General features: G+C 29.1%; 1 protein-coding gene across 2 annotated transcripts in view; it reads left to right on the top strand.

The window, feature by feature from the left end:
- tara (SERTA domain-containing protein 2 taranis) overlaps positions 1-17171 on the top strand; it is a 45387-nt gene extending 28216 nt beyond the window's left edge. Inside the window, exons 1-2 of one of the 2 annotated variants that reach the window (XM_011502675.1) lie at positions 11639-11987; positions 15544-17171. In XM_011502675.1, the coding sequence (XP_011500977.1) occupies positions 11925-11987; positions 15544-17058 (1578 nt within the window). In that variant the 5' untranslated portion in view covers positions 11639-11924 and the 3' untranslated portion in view covers positions 17059-17171. Of the gene's footprint in view, positions 1-11638; positions 11988-15543 lie in introns of those variants that run through there. The other variant, XM_011502674.1, reaches the window with a different exon arrangement.
- The last annotated feature ends 7133 nt before the right edge of the window (positions 17172-24304 follow it).

Genomic DNA, 24304 nt, shown 5'->3' with positions numbered 1-24304 from the left:
TCTTGTAGTAATTGAGTGATGAAAGCATTATATTCTTAATCGTTTGTTATGTTTCATTAAGGTTTCGGAAAAATTCGCAATATCATAATAAAAAGAATTCTTATTAATATTGCATTAATTTATTATTAATTAATAATTTCATCTTATTATTTAATCCCATAATTCAAACGAACAGTATTGGTAATAAATAAAGTATTTCAACTTTGGATAAACCCCGTGAATAAATAGATAATAAAAAATGTACAATTCTTTATAATGCATATATAATTAATGCAATGAATACATATGTATTTATTTATTTATTGACCGTATTTGATAAGTTTGCATCGTACAAAATCTCCATACACGTATGTATGCATGCACGTCTGTGTAATGTATTCATACAGTAAAAGCAACTTTTAACGTATAATATAATTTTTTGTTTCTTGTTTACATTGAGAGTCTGCTCGTCAAGGTCAGTAAATTTGAGTTCCATTTTCTAGTGCTTGAATCATTCGCTAATACTATCTGTATAACTTATGATTCAAGTTTTGAGACACAGATCTCATTGATCCATTGTTGACAGTTTTCATGAAAAGAATAGTCTCAGAGATTCTTGTTTGTTGTGTCAAGTTTACTTTTCTTACTCATATCCCGCTCTGTCTTTCTTATAAACGAATGTGCATTGTATTGGAAATGCAAGTAATTCAAAACATATTTATCTATGTGTTAATTGCAAATTATAAAAAATCTTGTATTCAAAAAGTTTTATATTATGACAACCCTAACTTATTTGTTTATTATTTAACTGTAATTATAGATATTTATTAAATTAATTATAACATTTAAGTTTCAATATTATAAAGGAACAAGAAGAGCGTTTTGACACAGCATATGACAAAATTAAAATTACGTATTTTAGCCTTGAAGATTAGTGATAAATAGATTTTTTTAGAGAAATTAAATTTCCTGCTTCGTGTAGTTTCTTTGGAGATTGTCTTATTGACTAAACAGAAAATAGCACTGAATTTATTAAAAAAAAAAATGAAACTAACCTCAGAAGATAAGTGTTCATCTGGGGCTAAAAGAATATCACCTGATATTTCTTTATTCATTATAGAAACTATTCTCATCAACATATTTATTTCATTGTATTTAAATTTTAATATTGCTTTTTATTCCTATCTTATTTTTCTGATTTTCTGTCGATTGTGTTATTTCAGTCATGAGAAATGAAGATAGAGAAACAAATTAGACCATTAGACCAGCCAAATCAAGTCTCCAAATTGACTAGTATAAAAATGTCGAACGATGAAGTTAAGTATTGAAAATAAGTAAAAAAAAAACAAGAAATTTAATTCATTTAATATAAAGAATTAATAATTTATAGTTTTTATTCCTTTGTTTATCGCTTGCTTTTTCAGTGCGAATTTACGTATTGAAAAGGAACAGTTTCTGCTCTTGATTCTCTTCGTGATTAAAATATCAAGGTGAATTTTGTTATTCATTTAATTTCTTACTAATACTTTTGAAAAAATGTCTGCTGAATTTTTATTTAAGTATTTTTTAAACCATTTGAAGTAAAAGACTCGTAAATTAGACAAAATCGAATCAATAAGTAACTATAACTTTTTTTTTAATTTAAGAAATGTATTCTTGAATCTGAATTTCATAATGCGATATAATTACAATTTCTTAATGCATACTTATTAAATTATAGTAATAGTAATTGAAGCTCTTAAAATCCTAACCTTTAAAGAAGCTACGAAATTGCAGAATGTAATTCAAATGTTTGATTGCCAAATAATTAAAAACATTTCTTTACATTTTTTTATTTTTATCTCACTTTTATATAAACTTTAACAGAAAAAAGGAAAAGAAATAGCGAGTAAAAAAGATAGATAGAGACAGAGAGAGAGAGAGAGAGAGAGAGAGAGAGAGAGAGAGAAAGGAAAAGAGGGAGCATAGCGGGTGCAGAGGATATCTGTGGTTGTCCCCTTATGCGTACCCCAATTATTTAAGTTTTTCGTTAGTAATAAAAAGGGAATGTTCAACGGGAATAAGGAATAAGGAATGGTGATTCTAGCCCCAGTGTCAAAACTAGTAAGAATGATTAGAAACTTTTTCTTTGATATGACGAGCACTATCGCTACTTTTCGAATGTGCAAGAAAGAGAAAGAAAGAGCGAGAGAGAGAGAGAGAGAGAGAGAGAGCGAGCGACGAAATGAAGAACGAAAAGAAGGGTGCAAGAGAAACACTTCATTGTTTAGACTCTAGGATGTGTATCATACTCGTGTTGAACGTTAAGTTTGGCCTAGCTGCTTTGTTTTTATGCCCTATTTTCTTGATCCATTGTTTCATTTTTTTCATAGATATTTTCCTAAAAAAAATAAGTAAATTTCTTTTTATTATTGGCACTTAACAATCAAGATGAATTTATGATTTTTATTAAATTACTAGTGTTTTTACTGATAACAATGCGAATTTTAAAAGCATAAAAATAAAAACAACAGAGATGAGAACCACTAGATCATTTGCAGCATCCATATATTTAAAAGTGAAGAATGGAGCGGTCGATTGGTCGATCCCTCTGTCACATTCAACCCTCGTCAAAAGTTCTGAGAGCCGGAAGAACTTGCGAGTACGAGGAGCTTTTACCTGTCTACCGTTTTAGTTTGTAAGAAAGACCTTTTCTTCAGGTATGCGGTCTTTGTGGAGGGTATATCTGTATGTTGGTTGAAAACTTTTAAGGACCCGGCTTTTACTCCTCTTAAATCAGTTCTTATAGATATAAGAATTTATAAGTTCCTCCTTATTTGGTTTTACGTTTTTAATTGTTTTCATATTTTTTGTAATAATTTCTCGTTTTTTACATTATTGCATGTTGATATTCGTACTGACTTGGAGTAAAAATTCTTAAATTTAGAATTTTAAGATGTATTATAATCTAATATTATAAAAATATACTTTTCAATCAGCAAATATAGTATTAGAGGATTATAATTGTCCTTAATTATTCTTGTAATTTAATATATAATTAAGAAATATTAATATATAATAAGCCTTTATTCAATTAAATTAACAAAAGATTGACTGTTAAAAAGATTAAAGTTAATTTTTGGAAGTGCACAAGACTGTGAGGTTTTTCTAAGAACAAAAATTCTTTCATATAGCGTGTATTAATATATAATTATCGTAATTCATCTCAATTTTACTGTATCAGAGGTCAACACGTCATAATCGATAATAATTAATGAGCATGCGCGGCAACAGTTTTTATATATCTTTCCATAAACATTCATGGACTCCACTTGGTAGGCTTTCAAATGATCTATTGTAAAAAAAGAAAGACTATCTTTATAACCTTCTTATCTCATATATCACAGATCAGCCATATATGCGTAAGTTCATCTCCATTCATATTTGGATGTTAATGCATCTAATAATTAACAATCAACCTTTTTGCAACATTACTTAATATGAAAATGCAATATTACTTAATAGTTGTTTATTAATTTTTTCAAGTTGTTCCATCATTTGTTTTTCTAGAATTAAACATATTACATATTTCACTGCTCTTATTTGATCTGCTTTTATATTTGAAATATCTACTATATAAATGCATTGTCTTAATAAATTATTTTAAATTGATAATCGTTGTTTTTTATCGATTTATGCATTAATATTATCGATATTAGTTTGTGAAAAGTATTTTATATTTTAAATTTATAAAAGAACCTGTCATATAATTTTAATTTTTAAATCGATATATATAATGTCTATTTACAAGTTAGGCACAAAATAATGATTTTATAAATTAGAATATCTCATGGAAAGGAACGAATTTTGATAATTAAGAATATTAAGCATTATATGTAATCGAATAATATATCAACAAACATTTTTTCTTCATTACATTTTTAATTATGTATTAATATACAAAAACATATAAATATGTGGAACTATATTTGTTTAATATAGTTTTAAATATACATTTTCTGTTTATTATTTTATATTTTAAACCCTTTCTAACGCCTTGCTCATTTTATTTTTCTCATTCTTTCGCTTTCTCAAATAAATACATAAAAAAGCTGTCTGTATCTCAAAATTTTTAACACTAATGATAAAAGAACGATTGAAAAGAGGGAAGATATACTTACACAATGGCATACTGTTGTATACAAGCTGTATGTATACATGCTGTTTTTTTTTATTATAATATACTTTTGCAACAAACTTTCCCCGTTTTCATTTAAATACTCTATATATTTTGTCTTTTTATACATTTACTTATTACATACCTATATGTGTAGATGTTTATTAATTGTATAAATAATTCACATGTACAAATAATATTCTGTGTCAATATATTGCTTTTCTGTCATTTATTCCATACTTGTTTGTTTTCTTTTTTTCTTTATCCTGTTCTTATACTACTTTTTATTTATATTATACTACGCATACATTTTAATTATTATTGTTACTAGGTTTAAATTAATCTTTATTTATTAAAAGCACAAACATTGTTAAATATTTAAAAAATTATATAATGATGTAAATGATATAATTATATAATAATATTATTTGTTTTTGGTATTTGATAAATGTATGAAAGAGATTTTAAGATAATCCAATAATTTTGTATGTTTATTCATTCGCTTAGTATATGCATAGTCTAAAGTATAGAAATATATCATCTATATAAGTATTTTTAATATTTCTTTTCAATCTTCTGTACTTGATTTCAATAAATTTACACGGGAAAGTATGTAAATTGTTGGTACAGTTAGTATAATGTAATAAGTAAGTGCAACAATAAATATTAATGTCTTTATTACTTTTTTATTTTCGTATCAAATTTTGCTGGACATCGATGCTATAAGATAAGTTATTGGCTTTGATTCGGATGCGCGGGAGTACTGTATGTTAGATACACTTTGAACTGAAGCGAGTAGAGTATTAACGCAAGTAATAAAGTGATTTGCTATATTTGATCTAAATTGAAATAAGCCTTAATTATCTAAATAATCGTAGAATGTTAGTTTATCAAACTTTCTGTATGTACTTTTTTAAAATTAGATATTAACTAAAAGCAATTGCATCAGATTCTGTAGTATTCTATGTATTCATGCAAATTATACAACTAATGTAATTTTTAAACAAGTTGTTACTTAATTACTCTGCACTAAAGTATATTTTGAGAAATTATATAATTTTCCATTATTAGAATAATTTTTCATCGTAGGTATAACCTTTTTTTTGTAACGAACCAAGATAATTGGATATCTCAATTATTAATAAAGTATTCTAATACTTTATTGCTAACGAAATGCCAATGGACAAGGACCAAACGCAATTTTTTAGATGAACATAAGCCCATTAATGGTCACTAATATTTGATAAAAATTAATTTGTATGCAAGCATTAAATCAACAGGCCGGATGACTAGATAAAATAAAAAAAAAGATTATATTATGTTAAAAGTGAACGCATATGAGTTGGAAAACAGATGATAGGACCTATAGTTGGTCCCGCCTTCAATTGTCTTAACACATAATTCAATTTTATAAGGTCTTTTAACCTCTCTGCCATCGACTGCGTCTAAAGTCCACTGTATGTTTACACGTACCTAAACAACTATGTAAATAAGCTCTTGATAAGCGAATTATGTGCGAGTTGATAGAGAGTAACGATAATAAAGTGTACATTTATTTTGTGATGAGTTTTTTTCCAGTAAAACTCTCAATATGATTAGAATTATTCGTGATAGAGAAACTGTATACTAATAATAACCGAATTTCATAATAGTTTACTAAGTTAAATGCATTGTATCGGCGGCGTACTTTGCTTATATATTGTGTCTCTCTCCGTTTTTGCGCTTTTCCTCTTTTTCATATCCTACTTTCTCTTTTGTCTAACTCGTGATTTACTCTCATTACCTTTTCTTTCGATTCTTATCTTATTTATCTAATATTCTTGAAGAATTATTTGGTTCTTTATTATGATATAATGATGGTTATAAATCTTATAGATAAGAATGCTTTTGAAATTATTGATTATTAACAATTATTTTTCCATCTTATTGTTTCTCATCAAATAGCATGATTGCTCACCATCCTTTTAAATTCGAAATCTCTATTTCCATGTTTACTTTAAATGCAGTGTAAAATTAGAAAACATCAATAAATTTATATATATATAGAACCTTACCAATATAATTAAAAAATAGATTTACTCTGATGAAAATATATATGCATTCATTATTTCTATTGATAATCATTAATAATAATGTTTTTATTGATTAAAACATTTCAGTTGTTTATTTTTCTTGTTTTGTCTACTTTTGACGTTAAATTAAAAATATATTTATCCTTTTTATTTATCTTATAAGTGTTAAATTGTCTATTTCGCTGATTTCCTTAATTATTTACCTGCATTATATCCTGATTATGCCAATAAATAACAAAATATTTTTTCTTGAAGTTAATAAATGAAATTTATTTATTCTTATATTTTTGTACGCATATTAGCATATTATTTAACAAGTATAACTGTCATGAATACATGCCAAAAACAATTTATTTGTTAAATAATTTATTTTTAATTTATATACTATGTTTAAGAAAAAATGAAAACTATTAGATTTTTAAAATTTAATTGAATAATTTATATAATTATATTTTAATCATATTCTAATATCGTTTAATAGATTATTCTCATTGATTAATAATAATTTTCATCTATTTATAATAACGTTTTTTTAATAAGTAAAAGAAGTTTGAATAAGCAATATAAATTTACCATTGAATACAGAATATAAATAAAAAGCAGCTTTGCGTTCATTTTTGATTTGAGCATTTGTTTATGCGATAATGTTGGACATCAAACGGATTTCCGTGATATATATAGGGAGGAGCGTAACTAATGAACAAACGTCGAATGATGATAATGAATGTGAAATTGATAGGTATTTATTGTAAAGATAACATACAAGAAAGAAAACGGAATGTACGTCAGAACAAAATAAACTTAAATAAGGCAATTTTTAGCTACCGTGTCATTGAGCCTCTAGTAGCTCTGGAGCTAACTCCAGCAAGAAATTGCCGATTGTAATAACAAAATCCTCTGTACGATAGGAAATTTTTACAAATTCTACAAAATGGTAAAAAAAAAATAATAAACAAGAAAATGGAATTTCTAATCACAACAATGAAAAATTTGTTTTAAAATAAAGTCATTAATTGATTTATACAATATATACTTAATTTATTACTGCATATCATAACCACTTAAAAATCATTGAGAGGTTTTATATTCAATTACTGATTAATGAAATTAATGAAATGTAATAGATGTGATTTTTGAGATAGCTAAAGAGGATAAGAAGAAAAAGCGAACGTGAGAGAGAGAGAGAGAGAGAGAGAGAGAGAAATAGTAACGTAGGCTGAGCAAAATTAGTGGATATATGAGACAATTTAAGAGGGATGGAGAAAAACACTAGTGACGATGAGAACGGAGAAAAGAATGAGAATGCGGCACGAATTGAGATATGTATATAAGGTATCACTCGAACTTATCCTGTTTTCTTCCATAATAGTGAGAAAAATTCAAATTGTTTATCTTTCACATTAAGAAATTCTATGTTTGCATGTGATAATGGTGACCATGAATCTGCTTACGTATATTGATAATATGCAACATACAACATACAAAAACAATGATACGATCGAAAAAATGATGAGAGAGCAATCTTTGAAATTAGGTATTCATCTGAAGTTAAATGAAGGTGTGTACTTGAGTAAGGATTTAGGTTACGTTATAAAGTAGGGTATGAATGAATAATGAAAACTTGCGCGACTCCTGATATAATAAGCAAAAATAAAGGTGGATGCTTACGTAATGGCATCGAAGCCTCTGGTATGTCTTTGGTTTATGCATGAGACAGGTATATATTGAGTTGTTAAAGTTTTAAGTAATGGCGATTCGTAGACTATGGCAATTTTGAACTTAGGCGGTGAAATAAATAAAAAAATTCGTGATTATATAGAATTAAGCATTGTACGAAAAAAACAAGGAGATAAATCATTTATTTTTTAGTCCTGCTTGACAATCTTGACGCCAGCTGGCGCTGCTTCTGTAACTCGTTGAATTTTCTTTCGAAAATAACATAGGACTGTTTGACGTCATCTTCAAGAGTAGTTCAAATATCTTCTCCTTCCTCCTTATTGCGTATCCCCTTTTCTCTTGTTTGTTCTTGCGTGTGCGCAATGAACGAAATAATAATGGCGGACGGAAGTGGTTCAATTTTAATTTGGCTCAGGTTCTCACTCTTGTAAGTATCGTTTATCTTTGTCAACCTTCTCGAAAATTAGACTTAATGACGGCCCCTGTTAAATTTTGGAATTTTTCCATTTTATTCTTAACTCGTGTATGCTCTTGCAAACCTGGGGTTCGTATTGCATGCCTTTAGTTCAGTAAAATCAATATTTTGAAATTTAAAATGCTCAGTTTATATTCGTTTATATAAATCACTATGTCGCCAATCGAACTTCGTTTACATTTAATGGATGGTAAAAAAAAAACTTTTTATACAACCAAATTGTATTATTAGCCGTTAATTGAAAATAAAATAAAAAGATAAAAATATTAGATGGGATTGTGCAGAAATATTGCTATTAAATAAATGCTGGCAAGAGAAGAACTCAAAGATAAAAAAACGTCATAATTTTATTTTCAATTAGTTTAGCATTTATCCATAATGTAAAAGATTATTATAAATTTTAACGAATGGAAGTTTGACTTTTTAGCAAATTCTTTTAATATTATAATACAAATATTTGTACAAAATAAAGTCGTAATTTGAAATACGAATAGTTTAATAATGGCTTTGTAAAGCATGTAAATTTTCAATACATCTTTGTTAATCGATCTTCTTGAACTCGATTTTTCGCTAGCTCAGTGTCTCTTTATAAAAAAGGAGCACCTGAATTGTAAATAAACGTAGAAACAATATTGCAAATAATTTTTTTCAAACACGGAGCTCAAAAATGATGTTCCGGTCGGACTTTGAGCGAGGAATAAGTGTTCAGGTTGATGAAAATCCTCGACTTGTAACAAGGGAGGAGAGGAATGAATCGTGCAAATGAATGCGAGACATGAAGTTGGACGGCGCGTACGATAATCAAGATATATCAGCTAGAATAAAATAGTAGAGTAAAATAGAGCTGAAGAGATAGGCGCTTATGAAAGCTTCATTGCTAACTCGTATACGTTATAATCGACCAAAGACAGTTGGAGTCGACTGCTGTGGCCCTGAGTGGCTTGCCTTTATCTCCGTGCGCATAAGGCTTGATGTACGTGAGTGCGTAAACGCACACGTACGGGCATACGCGTGAGACCTCCCAGAACTCTGCGCGCATATTGATACGAACTTTAGATAGAAGTGTCATACGTATATAGACACGTAGTTGTGTCAATATTACCTCATCAGTTGTCAAGAGCACTCATATGCCTGTGGATACATGTTAAATAACTCGATGCTATCTCTTTTCTTTCTTCATAATTTTTCCTTTATTATTTTATATAGATTTTCGCCTTTCGTTGATGTCCTATACGAATTTTAAATTTGCAATTCTGGAGAATAATTTTATTAACATAATTTTTTTAAATAATGAAATTTATGCTTAAGTTATAAAGACACTCGCAAATATTAACTGAAAGTTAAACAAATAGATGAAGAATATAATTAGAGCAAGACGAAATATCTTAAATTTTGAAGTAAAAACTTTGAAGTAAAATTTCTGTAGAACTATGGAAAATTTGAAAGGATGCATTCAAATAAAAATCTATAATAGGATATAATAAATGAAAAAGTATCATTAGAGATCTTGTAATACACATATACTAGGTTTGAATCATTTTGCGGATGAGTAGATAATGTGAATGTAAATGGGTCGCGAAGATTGAAAAGTGACTTAGTAACAGGAAGTCGTCTAGTGACTATTGATATAATAAATACATTGAGATAAATTCGGGCATCACAAAATGAAGAAAATGGGGAGGGGATAAATAGAAATGGAAGGTGGATTCAGTATTGGAAGGGATAGCTATAAAGAAAATCAGTCTGTGCGCAGCTGCGACTGTGATCAGCTGTGAAATGGAAAAGGGATAGAGATATATCGATACATTGCGGGCACACATGATCGATGTCATGAATGAAATTGGAGAATATTGCATCAAATAGAGGAGACAGACATGTGCTATATTATACATGTTCATTCACGGGGTAAAATCTGTAACGCATGAGTAACGTCAGCCTGTGAACCGCTTATTTTGGTTCTTGATTTTAATTTTTGGATAATTAAAAAGCAGACTATTCATGACAATTTCATGGAAGTGGAATAAGTGACACAGAAATTTAAGCGTATCAAATAATTTAATTTAATGTTATTAAAATAATTTTTTGACATTTGCGACGAAGTAGCAACTTTATTTAGGTTCACATTGTTTCAACAGACCCACAGAATTTTCTGTTTATTGAGTGAAGACTAACTGATTGAGTTCCGAATCATTAACTGTGTAATCAAAATATTGACTTGTCTTTCGTATTAAAGATATTTTGTATGCGATAGGAAATTTTTCAAAAGCAAATATATATAATTAATAAAATATAAAAGATTTAAAAAAAATTTTTAAAGCTCGAATGAAGTACCAACCAGATGAATTCAATTATAAAAACCAAATACTATCTTCCTATTTTAAAAAAAGTATTTGAAATTGACTTGAAAATTTGTTCAACATTATTATTGAGAATGATGCAGCTCTTTAATTAGGATACTTGCTAATTGTTTGCGAATGAATTTCAGCAAATATTCTGATATATACCCTTCAAAAATTAATCTTATGGTAATGGCATTACTTTTTTCAAATATTATTTTTATTGGAGAAAGTACATATACTTGATGGAGTAGTTTTTTTTACAGAGCATCAGCGGAAACAAAAAATCAGTATTCGATGTGCGACCTCATTGGTGTTGATTAAAACGAAAGCACCTGAATCTCAAGTGGGACGAACAACGAATACTTCTGAGTCCCTCCTTCTCCCACGGTATTTAAAAGAATTTTTCGTCGGAAAATTTAAAAGATCAGATGGAAGTGAGGTTACGTAGAAATATGAAAATATATCTATGTATATTATCGAGATTGAAATATTTTAAATTCATTATTTTAAATAAGTATTATAAATTTCCTGTATATTTAAATGTATTTTTTACAATATTAATGGATAAAATATCAACTTTTAAAAAGAATAAAAAGATCTCGACATCCCTTACAGGGACTCAGTAAATCAATTATACTAAACCGACTTTACGTACTTTTAGGAACGAAAGAATAGAATTGAAGATCACAGTTGTATATTGAGAAGATTCACTGTTGAAAGTGGATCATGAATTTTCATCAGTAGAAAAACATTTTTTTTTTGGCCGTGAGATTTTCTTTAAGCCTACAACTGACAGTAATGGCACTTCAAGTTTTCTTACTATTCTTTACGAAGGTAGCGTTTTGCTATGAGAAGATTTATTTATAAGTATATTTTGCAGAAAAATTTACTAGAATTTGCTTAAAAAGTGATGTTCAAAGAGGCAAAGCACACAAATACACGTGGGTAAGAATGGCGCGACATTGGTGGCGCCATCAGGCGGCGTAGGTCTTCAAGTGCCTCGGAACGTACGACGGCGGCCTTTCGAATCAGCCTAAGCCGAGTAGAGCCGAGCCCGAGTCGGAGAGGCGCGCGCCTTAGTCAGTCGATGTTGTACCGTTGTGCAGTGAGTTGTGGGTTATGTGTGTATGAGACTACTTTTACTGCAGCATAAGCAATAGCAATAATAGCGATAGCTACAGCCACAGAAAACCGCCGTCAAGGCGTAGGCAGATCCAGTCGTGAGAATGGTCGTTGCCCAATGCCTCCAAACCGAGCGCTGTTCGGATATTTCGAGCTCTTTGTGTTTTGTGAGTTTTTGTCGTGTGAAGGTCTTGTGATCATTGTGATACGCGTAATTCGTTCTTGTGAGTGGCCGTCACCGATATGGGCTAACGTTCACCCAGGTTGCTTAGGTAGACCTCTATAACAGGCTTTGTTGGAGGCTATCTGCTTTTTCTCTCTCTCTCTATCTCTCTCTCTCTTTTTCTTTCTTTCTCCTTCCCTCATTTTGCCCCCTCCACCATTTAACTACCATTCCCCTCCAATTCTATGGGTCAATGTCTTACAAATTATAAACTACTTGTTTTTCAAAAAAATTGTAGACTCAAGATACTTTGAACATTACAAATTAGTAACGCCTTAACTGCACTGTACGCAAATTATGATTATATTTTCAGATATTTGTATTATGAATTTTTAAATAATAGATCGCATTTTCATATTTGTTGATATTTAATGAATTGTATTTCGTGAAAATTTCCTGATAGCATGCTTAAAACTTTTTCACCAAATAAAAAGTTAAAAAAACTCCTAATGTTCTTTAAGAAAATGATTAAGTTTTTCGCATTTGTCGAATATTTATATACCATACTTAAATTAGATTTATTAAAGAATATCATCAAAGGCATATTTTTCTAAAATTGAATTAGATGTTTTATTTTTATTTTTCTTTTAATGATGTTCAATTGTATAAAATAGATAAAAATAAAATATTTGCAAATAAAGTTAAACAAAATAGATTTAAATGTTCTAAATTACAAATTATTAGTACATTTCCTTATCTTCCATATTACGTAACATATACTTTTCTTTACTAAAAATTCTTCTTTATTTAAAAATAGTTTGGAGTCTATATTTTTTTATTTGTGATCGTATGATGTTATGAATATAAGTATTTTATGATTTTATTTTTATGTAGAATAATGATTTGTTTAAAAAATTTTTATAGAAAAATATAATTTTTAAAATAAATTATTCTATCAGATTCAGCCATCAATTCACCTATCCATCCATTTATCTACACAAAATACACACATAATATGCATGCTTCTGTATATGAATTTATTGTGATTGTTAAGTTTTATTTAAATGAAATCTTTTTTTTTTAATTTACATACTACAAAATGCTTAATTCATAGTACTGTAAAAGTTTTAACCTGTTTCCGTAAGATGTCGGTAGCGACTAGTGCCTACTAGTGACTACTGCTAAAGCAGGAATAATTTAGTAATACGATTTTATTAAATCATATTGACTACTCAAGTATTTTCGATATACAAATGGCAATGATTTATGTGCGTGTGTGCGGGCGCGTGTGCGGGCGCGTGTGCGGGCGCGTGTGCGGGCGCGTGTGTAAGAATAATATTTTAAATATATTATATTAACTGAATATTTTTATCATCAACTATAATTAGAACTTACAGCTTAGTTCGAAATGAAAGAAAAATTGTGAAAATTTCACTAGTACCGAAAATTTTTTGATTCTTCAAAATAAATAGTTATAAAGTATTTGTTGAATAAAAATGTATATTTTTATATTGTATATATAGTTCATAAAATCATTCATAAATTAAAATTTTTTCAGTGATATTTCTCCATCATTGATAACATTCCATGACATTTAAAAAATTCATAGAATATAAATAATAATTATTTTGCACGACAAAAAAGAAAACAAAAAATATAAGAAGTTTTTGAGTAATGCATATCATCTGCACCTATCTATAGATATATATAGAATAAGATTCTCAACAGAATTCTCGGTTAATTTATTAACTTCAAAATATTCGGCGTTTAATTATCTCTGTTTGTGTGTCTCTCTCTTTCTTTCGCTTCGGTCTCCCTCTACCCCTTTTCTCTCTCTCTCTCTCTCTCTTTCTTTCGCTTCTGTCTCCCTCTACCCCTTCTCTCTCTCTCTCTCTCTCTCTTTCTTTCGCTTCTACCCCCCTTCTCTTTTGAATATCTTTTTTATTTTTCAATCGTTAATGGAATTGTTTTTCATATATTTTTTGATCCTTTCCATTTGCAATACATTTATTGATCGCCAATTTAACGTATTTTTAAAGCTAATATTACTTCAAGGGTAATATAGTAATTAAAAATAAATATAAATATTGGTATAAGGATATATATAAAAATCGGCGATAAAGAGCTATTAGTACTACATTAAGAATATATAGTATTTTATATAAATTTTTTTAACTATCAATAATTTGCTTTTTTTATCAAGTAACTAAAAAGCTATTGAAATGTAAGAAATTACAGATGATTTTAACGTGTTTACAAGTATTTGCATTAAATAAATATTGAAAATTAGAATTTAAATATATTATTGAATCAATGACAAACGTAAATTTTTATTAAATTAGATACTTTTGAGTGTATTCTTTTATATTCATTATTATATCTAACAAGTACATATATTATTTTTATATAATTAATTTATAATAAATTTTAATAAAAAGTAATTTAATGAAATAGAATAAAATAATTGTTTTTTAAAATTTTTCAAACGTGGGACTGAGTTGAAAATTTACTATTTTATTAATATTGTAATTGTGGTAAAACAATAGTAATGTTAGAATATTAATAAATTTTAACATTGATAAATTTTAAATATAATCAATTATTTTTATTGTAAATTAAAAATGAATACAAGATATAAAAGTAATTTTACAATTTTAATGAATAACGTTTTAATAGAAGCAATACTAACTTCATAATTACGAAAGTTAGTATGTGAACTATTAGAATAACGTATTTTAGTATAAATAATAAGTAATAGATATATTGTACTCTATATTGACATCTCCTTATGTAGAGTCTACGAAACTTTTGAAATGAAAAACGTTTAGATTGATACGTCACTCGTAGTTCTCTATGCTTTGTTTTTCCATTGACGCACCGATCTTCTGAGTCATGAGAATAGCAGCACTTACGCAGTATAGATGAGCTCTTTGTGTGGTCGTTTGCTTCTGAGTTAAATGCATGGGTGTATATTCACGATAGTGGTAGAGACTAAGTTTGACGTGTATGTCAGCTTTTGATACATGTAAAAGTAGAAAATAACAATCTGATAAGCTTTTAGTTTTTGTTTACTGAAAATCGTTGGTTTTAGATATTTTAGTTGCATAGGAATAAATGTTGTGAAATTATTGAAATTTCATTTAAGTTGCATATATTTTCGTGTATTTACCTAAAATAATATACTTTTTAAATCTACTGGAATTTAATTATTTAATTTATCTTGTAAATGTTTTTGAACGAAAATTTCAACAATACAAGAAGTTTCAATTTCTCCATTGTTGGGATCTGTTCTAAATTTTCAATTATAAAAATATGAAATAAAAATGAATTGCTTTTCTGTTAAAATATTATATCTTTTATAAAATAAAGTAGTAATAAATATTTGATAAAAAATTATTTATTACTTGTAAAAATAATTAGTCAAAAATAAATTATTTCTATGAACGAAAAGCATGTTTACAGTAAAATGCGAATGAGTATATTTAGTATTTTTGTTATTTTTGTTTACTTTTACCAGTACATTTTTTAGTTAATTCATGATCTTATATCTCTCTTTTCAGAGTTGTGCAATGATGGGTCTGCAGGCTACGTCAGGAAAACGTAAATTAGACGGTGGAGTTGGTTGTATGGATTTTGATATGGAATTGGGTGAGAGCCCTTCAAAACTTGGTAGGGTTGAGGGTAGTTGGTGGGCGATGGAGGAAAGCTTTGCTTCATCATCGCCTGTAGCTCTCAGTCATACAACTGCAACAGCATATTACGATATGGAGGTGGTGGCCACTTCCTGTATTCAGTCTCCTACATCCAACAATTCTTGCCATTTGTCATCACTCCACAATTCTTCAGGAAGTTCTACGATACCCGGATCAACAACGTCCACGACTAGCCTTAATGGATCTTCATCTCCTGTCAGTTCCTCTCAGCTAACATCTGGAATCAGTCAATCTCAGCAGCAACAGTCACAACAGCAGCAGCAGCATTATTATCAACGAGGAGGTGCCAGTCTTGTAAATTCCATCTACCATCAACAACAGCAACAGCAGCAGCAAACGCAGCAGCAGCAGCAGCAGCAGCAACAGCAGCAAGATCAGCAGCAACAAAAACAGCAGCAACAGGAGCAGCAGGAGCAGCAGCGGCAGCATCAACAACAAAGACAACAATTACAACAGCAACAGCAGCATCAACAGCAACTTTCGAGGCCTCAAGCCCAGTGGGGTCATCATGCAAGTGCACCTCATCACTATGAGCCTCCCACGATACGTAGGGAAGAGAATGGGAAAAGCTACCTGGAGCTGGGCTCCAGTTATCGTGTAAATGAGCGTTGCTGTGAAGGTTCGCGGTCTAGCTGGTGCAGACGCGGTCGGGCTTGTTATAGGCAGCGACGTCTCGCTGTTCTCAATATCTCTATGTGCAAACTTGCCAGGTACAGGCAGTTTCCTGATCCAAGTCTCCATCGTTCGGTGCTTATTTGCAACACTTTAAGATATCTTGAACGTGAAATGGAGAGAGATCGGAGTCCACCACCCATGGAGCCGGTTATGGCAACGCCTATAGCTCAATTGCAGTCATCCGAGCAGGGCAGGCTCACGCCTTTTCCTGTAACAGTGAACTCTGCTGAAACGGATGTTGATTCAGGAATTGGAGATAGTGATGACAGCCGCTCCATTAATTGGGGCAGCGTTTTATCGCTTTCAAGTCAGTCGCCTCTTGATCCACTTAATAATAATGAGCTTCTTGATGTGGACATTGGTCCAGAGCTGGATCTTGATTTTATGCCTGGATGGAAGTTGACATCTGCAGCGCCCGTGAGTTCAGATGAGTTACTGCGAGGTCTTTCAAACTCATCCAATGAATCCACTTTGAGTCTGCAGCAACAGCAACAACAGCAACACAGTCAGCATCACGGTCACCAACAGTTGCAGGCTGGTCATCATCACCTTCACCACCATCATCACCACCATCACCACCATCATCATCATCATCAAGGAAATGTAGTCGGGAGTTGTAACAATACGATAGTCGCAACTAATAGCGGCAGCAATACGCATGAATCGCTTATGTGCGTCGGTTCATAGCCCCAGACGATACTCACATCGCTTAGTCACCTTATTGATTTCTATCCTCTTGCGCCATAGGAGATAAGAAAAAAACAAACTCAAGAACGAAAGCTAGAATAAGATAGATATATAGGTAGATAAATAAATAGATAGATACATAGGTATATACACAGATAGATAGATAGATACATAGATAAATAGATACATAGATAGATAGATAGATAGTTAGATACATAGATATATAGATACATAAATAGATACATACACGCATACATATATAGATAGGTAGCTAGATACACAGGTATATACACAGATAGATAGAAAGATAGATACATAGGTAGATACATAGATAGATAGATACACAGATAGATAGATAGATAGATAGATAGATAGATAGATAGATAGATAGATATATAGATAGGTAGCTACATACATAGGTATATACACAGATAGATACGCAGATAGATAGATAGATAGATAGATAGATAGATATATAGATAGGTAGCTACATACATAGGTATATACACAGATAGATACGCAGATAGATAGATAGATAGATAGATAGATAGATAGATAGATAGATAGATAGATAGATAGATAGATAGATAGATAGATAGATAGATAGATAGATAGATAGATAGATAGATAGATAGATAGATAGATAGATAGATAGATAGATGGTAGATACATAGATAGATAGAAAGAGAGGTAGATAGATAGAGAAATAGATAATAGATATATATATAGATAGATAGATAGATAGATAGATAGATAGATACATACATAGGTAGATAGATAGATAGATAGATAGATAGATAGATAGATAGATAGATGATAGATACATAGATAGATAGAAAGAGAGGTAGAAAGATAGAGAAATAGATAATAGATAGATATATAGATCGATAGATGATAGATAGGTATATATATATTTATATATATAGCTGAAAAATAACATGAGGTGCGCATGATTCCACGAGATTAGTGATACAGCGTGTGTATGAATTTATAGGTGACCGTCCACAAATTAAGCAATGTAAGAGACAATTATCGAAACTTCATTCGCTACGAATGATCAACATTTACGACTCATCGCGGAATTTCTTGCGTTTTCTACTTACGCTCTTGTTTAATCACTCTGCTGATGTGACTTCAGGGCTTAGGAAAATTTCGCACGTCTTCGCTAAACATTCAAAGCAAAGAATACTTGTATGCTATTTCCTTGAAATTTACACGTCAAAGTTTTTACTACGAATATCACGAAAGGTAGCTGAACTACAATGTTCACATTTGATAATAAAGATAGGATGGGTCGCAGGGAAAAATCTTTAATAGTGATTGAGCAGATGATTTGTCTGGTGGATTAATTACTATGTGAATAATCGAACAGGGCGATTTTGAAAGATATGAAAACCGAGCTTATTAAAGAAAAAATCCAATTTAAAAGAAAATGTCCCGATGACGTTCGTAAATTTTTATTTGTACACATGAGTATATATATACAATATAGATATTTATTGTTCGTGTCAATTAAAACACTATTTCGATTTTTATCATAATCCTCTGTTCTTCATAAAGTCTCAGTAGTGATGAAGTAATCGTAAGACAAAAATAAAAAGATTACGAGTGTTGTGAGGGGGGGGGGTTACGAGAGAATTTAAGTTTTTACAGAAATGGACGTCTTTATTATGCAAATAATAAAAACTTCGGGAATTTCAACGTCCATTTGCCCCCGGGCCGGCGATGTATTCTTAATTGTCGTTTACACTAATCGTGTATCAAATTTAAAATTAAACATCGCTCGTCTAGTCGGCCAACGTTGAGAATCCTGTCGTTTGATTATATATATATATATAAATAAATAAAAAATAAAACAAGCATTAGAATAAAATTATTAGCATAAAAGACGTCGCGTGTATTTCGTACTGGCTAAATTACGTTGGCGCATAAGCGCTGAGAGGCCAAAAATTCAATCTTGTGAAGATACCATTATTATATACGAATTACTTGACGGCAAATTTGATTTTAAAAGTTATTTGAATTCAAAAGTCTAAGCTATGCGAATTGATTCATTTTTTTTGCAAAATTGAAACAAAATTTTTATTGTATGTGGAGCATTCCACAAAAAATATAATTTATACTAAATTTTCTCCAAGTTTAATTCATTACATAAAATGGCCTTTTTAGACTATTACTATACCTTTACTGCTGCTGCTACTGCGATTATTATTTTTATTATTATTATTATGTCGATGATGTTGATGATGATGATTATGATTATTATTATTATTATTATTATTTTATAAGGAATTTGTTTTATTACATATACGAGATTTATAAGTCAATTTTTTTATTGATTCATTTTTTATAAAGAATTGCGTTGTGTATGATGAAGAAAGGTTAAGATTTTTATTACTTTTCTAAACATAAGAAGAAATAAGGAGATTGGATTTTTAAATGAAATCTCACAAATCATTGATCTCACATAGTAGAAGGAATGTTAAAAGAACAAATGTAACTTTCGCGCACTTGATTTTTCAGAATTTTACATTTTAATATTTGCAATATGTCCATGTATTGACAGCTTGGCAGACATCTATCTATCGTATGGCATATGCTGAATTTTCACGTATTATAATACAAGGTCAAATTTATTCTCTTTACATTAATATGATGTATATGTTTACAGAGAATTGAACCTTGACTACTGAATTTTTATAAACAACTAATCTTTTTTTTAACAATTCAAGATTATGAAAAATTAAGAAGAACATAATGAAAAGCGTAAAATACGGGACTGAAAATTTAAGTATGAGACGGAAGAATAGAGAAAAATGAAGTAATAGGTAATTGTGTAAATAAAACGAATAGCAAATGAAAGTTAAAGGATACAGAAAATTCGTTTGTGGAATTTGTGCCACTTTTTTCTGCAAAAATGTTTTCTTTCAAAATTCTTCTACAAAATACACAGCAAATACTTCCAAATAAGTTTTCAAATTTCAGTGACAGCAATGCTAAAGTTAAGAAAGAAACTCTCTTCTTCCTCCAATTTTGTCTTCGATAAAATATAACGAGCAGTGTTATTTGCTGGTAAACATTTTGAAGCGATCTCGTAAATGTATGAGTTGATTAAAATGAAAAGAGTAAATGGATAATATTTTGTGGAATGCTGTTCCCGCCCGACGTGCGATTATGCTGTCAATGAAATCTAGGTGAAATATATGTGAGATTATCGCGATTTGTGAAAAAGATTGAATGGATTACCAATCAATGCAGAACTTTGAGAGTGAACTAAGTAAGAATAATGCTTAAAATTTCTATCAATATGAAATAGTGTTTTAATGCAATTTTAAAACAAATGATTGCAAACGAATTTTCAATGATGAGAAAAGAGACACATATACATAAGTACACCTAGCAATACTCAGAGAGAGAGAGAGAGAGAGAGAGTAAAACGGATAGACAAGTGACAGAGATGAAGATCGTAAATGATTCAATGCTCCAGACGCATTAGAAATCGGCACAAAGAATAAAGTATATTATGTTGTAAATATAATATAAATTTTGTGTAATATAAAGAATTTTGTGTTTGATTTTTCCTTATAATGTAACATAAGTAAATCGAGTTAAGAAGAATCTGTGTGAATAAAAGTTATAAATTTGTCCGCCAAATGAATATGCGAAGAATCAAGTGCTGGATAGGTTGTAATGGCGGTGACTATACAAACGATGAATTAAAAAAAATGAAAAAACTGTAAATAGTATAAATAGTACGCTAAGGTATGTTTAAACGATGAGAAATTATGAATATAAAATTAAATATACATTTAAAATATGTATTATATATACGTGTACGTATTTGTATGTATGCGTATGTATGTATGTATATAAAAATAAAGAAATTATATATATAAGATTATATATATTTACCTTGGTAAGTGATATAAGGGGCCACGATCGCTCGCTCGATTCTGGGATGCCGAATACCGTCACAGGCAATTTCGTAAATTGTAAACAAAAATTAGGCCTTGCGCTTAAATTCTTATCGTTGTTTATATCGTTTCTACTTTTGCTCAATTTTTCTACGTACTTGTTGTTCACATTGTATTTTGATTACTATTTCACTTTTTTGTAATTATAATTTTTGTTTTGTTTTGTATTGTCAAAAATTTGTCGATATGAGCAGATAATAGAGTAAAATTCTCGTCATTTGTAACTAACTTCAATTGCTAACGATTAAGTTCCTATTATCTCAATACAACTGTAATAGTTAGTTTGCAAATGATGAATTTAATAGAAGCATGTACCAATTAAATCGACAGTTTTATCGATATTTTTAAACATAACATAGGCGAAATTGTAGCAGGAATTTTTACTTTTATTTAACAGATATTTGAATCAATTTTGAGAATTCCGTGGCTATTCGATTACTGATTCGATGAAGCGGATTATTCATGTAATTTTTACTAAAATAATTTACCTCGACAACGTATTGGATTTTCGTGTTTTTCAGTACGATTATATTTATTGTAATAACATATTTCAGTAACAACTTCGACTTTTAATCGATTGAAACCTTTAACAAAATTCTTTTGATATATTCGGTAGTGATGCGCCTCGTTTATCTATTTTGAGAATGTTTTTAATAAATAAATTTTGTACAATCATTTTACTGAGAATTATAAACAATATTATATAAGATTAGGTGAAGGAAGAGAGAAGATGATAAGCGAGATTAATTAAAAAATTGTATTAAATATTTTGGAATGAATGAGATGTATTTTCCTTTTGGAAAAGGTAGAATAATAAAATTGAGGCTGATGAACGAGAGGCGATCGCGACCGCTAACGGAACTTAGGGCACTGTACATTGTACATAGTAGTACAGATAAAATAAAAATTTGAAGCATTAAATAAAGAAATAACGGAACTGAAGTTCATTTACACTTACATATTAAAAATTACATGCCCATCTTTACACTCGTCATACATACTTACCCACTTACAATTCTACAAGTACTTTATACACAGACAGAATTTCTATAGAAATAAAATAAAACACGGTTATAAAAAATTTTCATGTCAACGAACAATGAACAAAACGTACGTTAATATTGGTATTTACAGGAGTTGTAATAAAACATGTGGTTGTTGTTTAAAAAAAAATTGTTGTGAATCGAGAGAAAGAGAGAACATACGAAAGTGTCAAATAAGTGAGGAAGTGAGTGACGAAAGCACTGATCATGTGTTACGAGTCGAAATTTGTTTGGGACCGCATCGAAAAAACGATCCGGGACACAATATTTACAGCGCATCTAGCCTTTTATATATATACGCATTTGCTAGGTGTTTTTTGCACTTTTTCCAATTTTCAATGAACTAATAATTAAAGCCTGATGTATACAAAAGTCAAATAAATATTGGTCACCAAAAAATGTTATAAATTAGCCGACAAAGAATAAAATACAATATTAAATGATAAAATAGGTATTCCATTTGATATATTCTAGTCGTAAGCGGTCCCGATTAAAATGCGTTTTAGGCTCGGAACAGCGGTCGGACCAAAATTATGTTTCCATAAACGATATTTTGTTGAAAGACAAAGAAAATTGTTGTTTGCCGTTTTACAGATAATAAATAAATGCAAAATTAATTTACCGGCCGTTATGAATGAAATACTGATGAAATATTTAAGCTGAAACGAAATTCACTCACAATATGAACAACAATAAGAACTTTAAAAAACAATAAAGAGTATTATTCTATATAATGATAATTTTTTTTTTCATGATCCAATTCTTGATTCCTCATTTTGTCTTTCAGGTATAAACTAAAAAAAACTAATGAAGAATTTTATCAATAAATATTTTATATATTTTCAATGTAAATGTAATTGATATTAGCTTATAAACAACAATAATGCATATCTAATTACATTAAATTTTTTTCGGTTGAGTTTAAAAAAAAATATATGAAAAATTATGCTAAAACATTTTTACTAAATAGCCTATTTTCAATTATATATAAATAAGAAATTAAAAATTTTATATCTAAAATTTCAAGATATTTATAATAAATTTTTGTATAAGGTCATGCGTACAACTTGCATATTAAGTAATATAAATAATTATATTTTAGATTATTCAGCTTTTTAATATAAAAATTAAAATAACGAAGAGTATCTGTATAAAAATTTGTCAAATTAAAAAGTTTAGGTTTAAATTACTTTTCTTTGCATGTAAAGAAATATTTAGTATTATTAGAAGCTTTTAATGTATTTAAAACATCAAATCCGTTTTGAAGTACAAACGTTTGTTTTTGTTATTGATAAATTATTAAAAATTTTATATAATTATAAACATGTTAATTATCCATTTTTATTTCTTAATTTTATGATTATAATAATAAAGATTAGAACACAAAATACATTTACGTACTTAAAGTATTCTTTCACGGACTCAAATTTATTTATATTTATTGTAATTTTTATCTTTTTAACTATTTTGATATAGTCACTGTTAATGTTACAAATGTATATTAAATATTATATATTATTTTTTATATTTAAAAAAGACAAATTTTATTTCAGTTTAGTTGGTCTCTTTGATGAGCTTCAGTATTTGCTTGAACAGCTCCTGTTATCTCTGCCGAATTAGATGCTACTCTCTGCTCTTATCTGATCTGAAATTAGTAGATGTAAGATGGGGAGCTCATTTGTTTTGACACTGTAGGAATGTTTGTTTTTAATTCATTTAAATTTATTGTTTTACACATGAATGATGTTTTATTGTTTAGTGTCATTTTACTTGGAAATTATATATTAGAGAATGAGCACAGTAGCGAATTTATTCCATTTTTAGTATTTTGGTAGAATTATTTGTAATTGTACATTTTTTTTTAATTTGAGTGATTTAATTTTAATTGTCTAATTGGTAAATCTATCGAATCGGTAGCTTGAAATAAAATTTGTTTGCTTCTTTAAAATTTATTATACGGCTATTTGGAAAACCGTTTTTGCAATTACTCGATATTTAACATAAAAAATTAAAAAAAAATATTAACAATTATTTGAAACGTAAATAAAATTTTATTTGTGTCAAAGTCTTACACAAAGTAAGTGGAATTTTTAGTGTTTCTTTTTTGGTTAGAATATTCAAAATGTATTTCAAAGAAAATTTATAATGCATATTATTAATTAGTAACATATTAAAATTTTTTTAATGTTTTCTAGGATAAAATTTAGTTGAATATCTGAGCAATAACAG

This window comes from Ceratosolen solmsi, unplaced genomic scaffold, assembly GCF_000503995.2.
Source record: "Ceratosolen solmsi marchali unplaced genomic scaffold, CerSol_1.0 scaffold15, whole genome shotgun sequence".
Lineage (NCBI taxonomy): Eukaryota > Metazoa > Arthropoda > Insecta > Hymenoptera > Agaonidae > Ceratosolen > Ceratosolen solmsi.
This window is presented reverse-complemented; position numbering and strand designations above follow the sequence as displayed.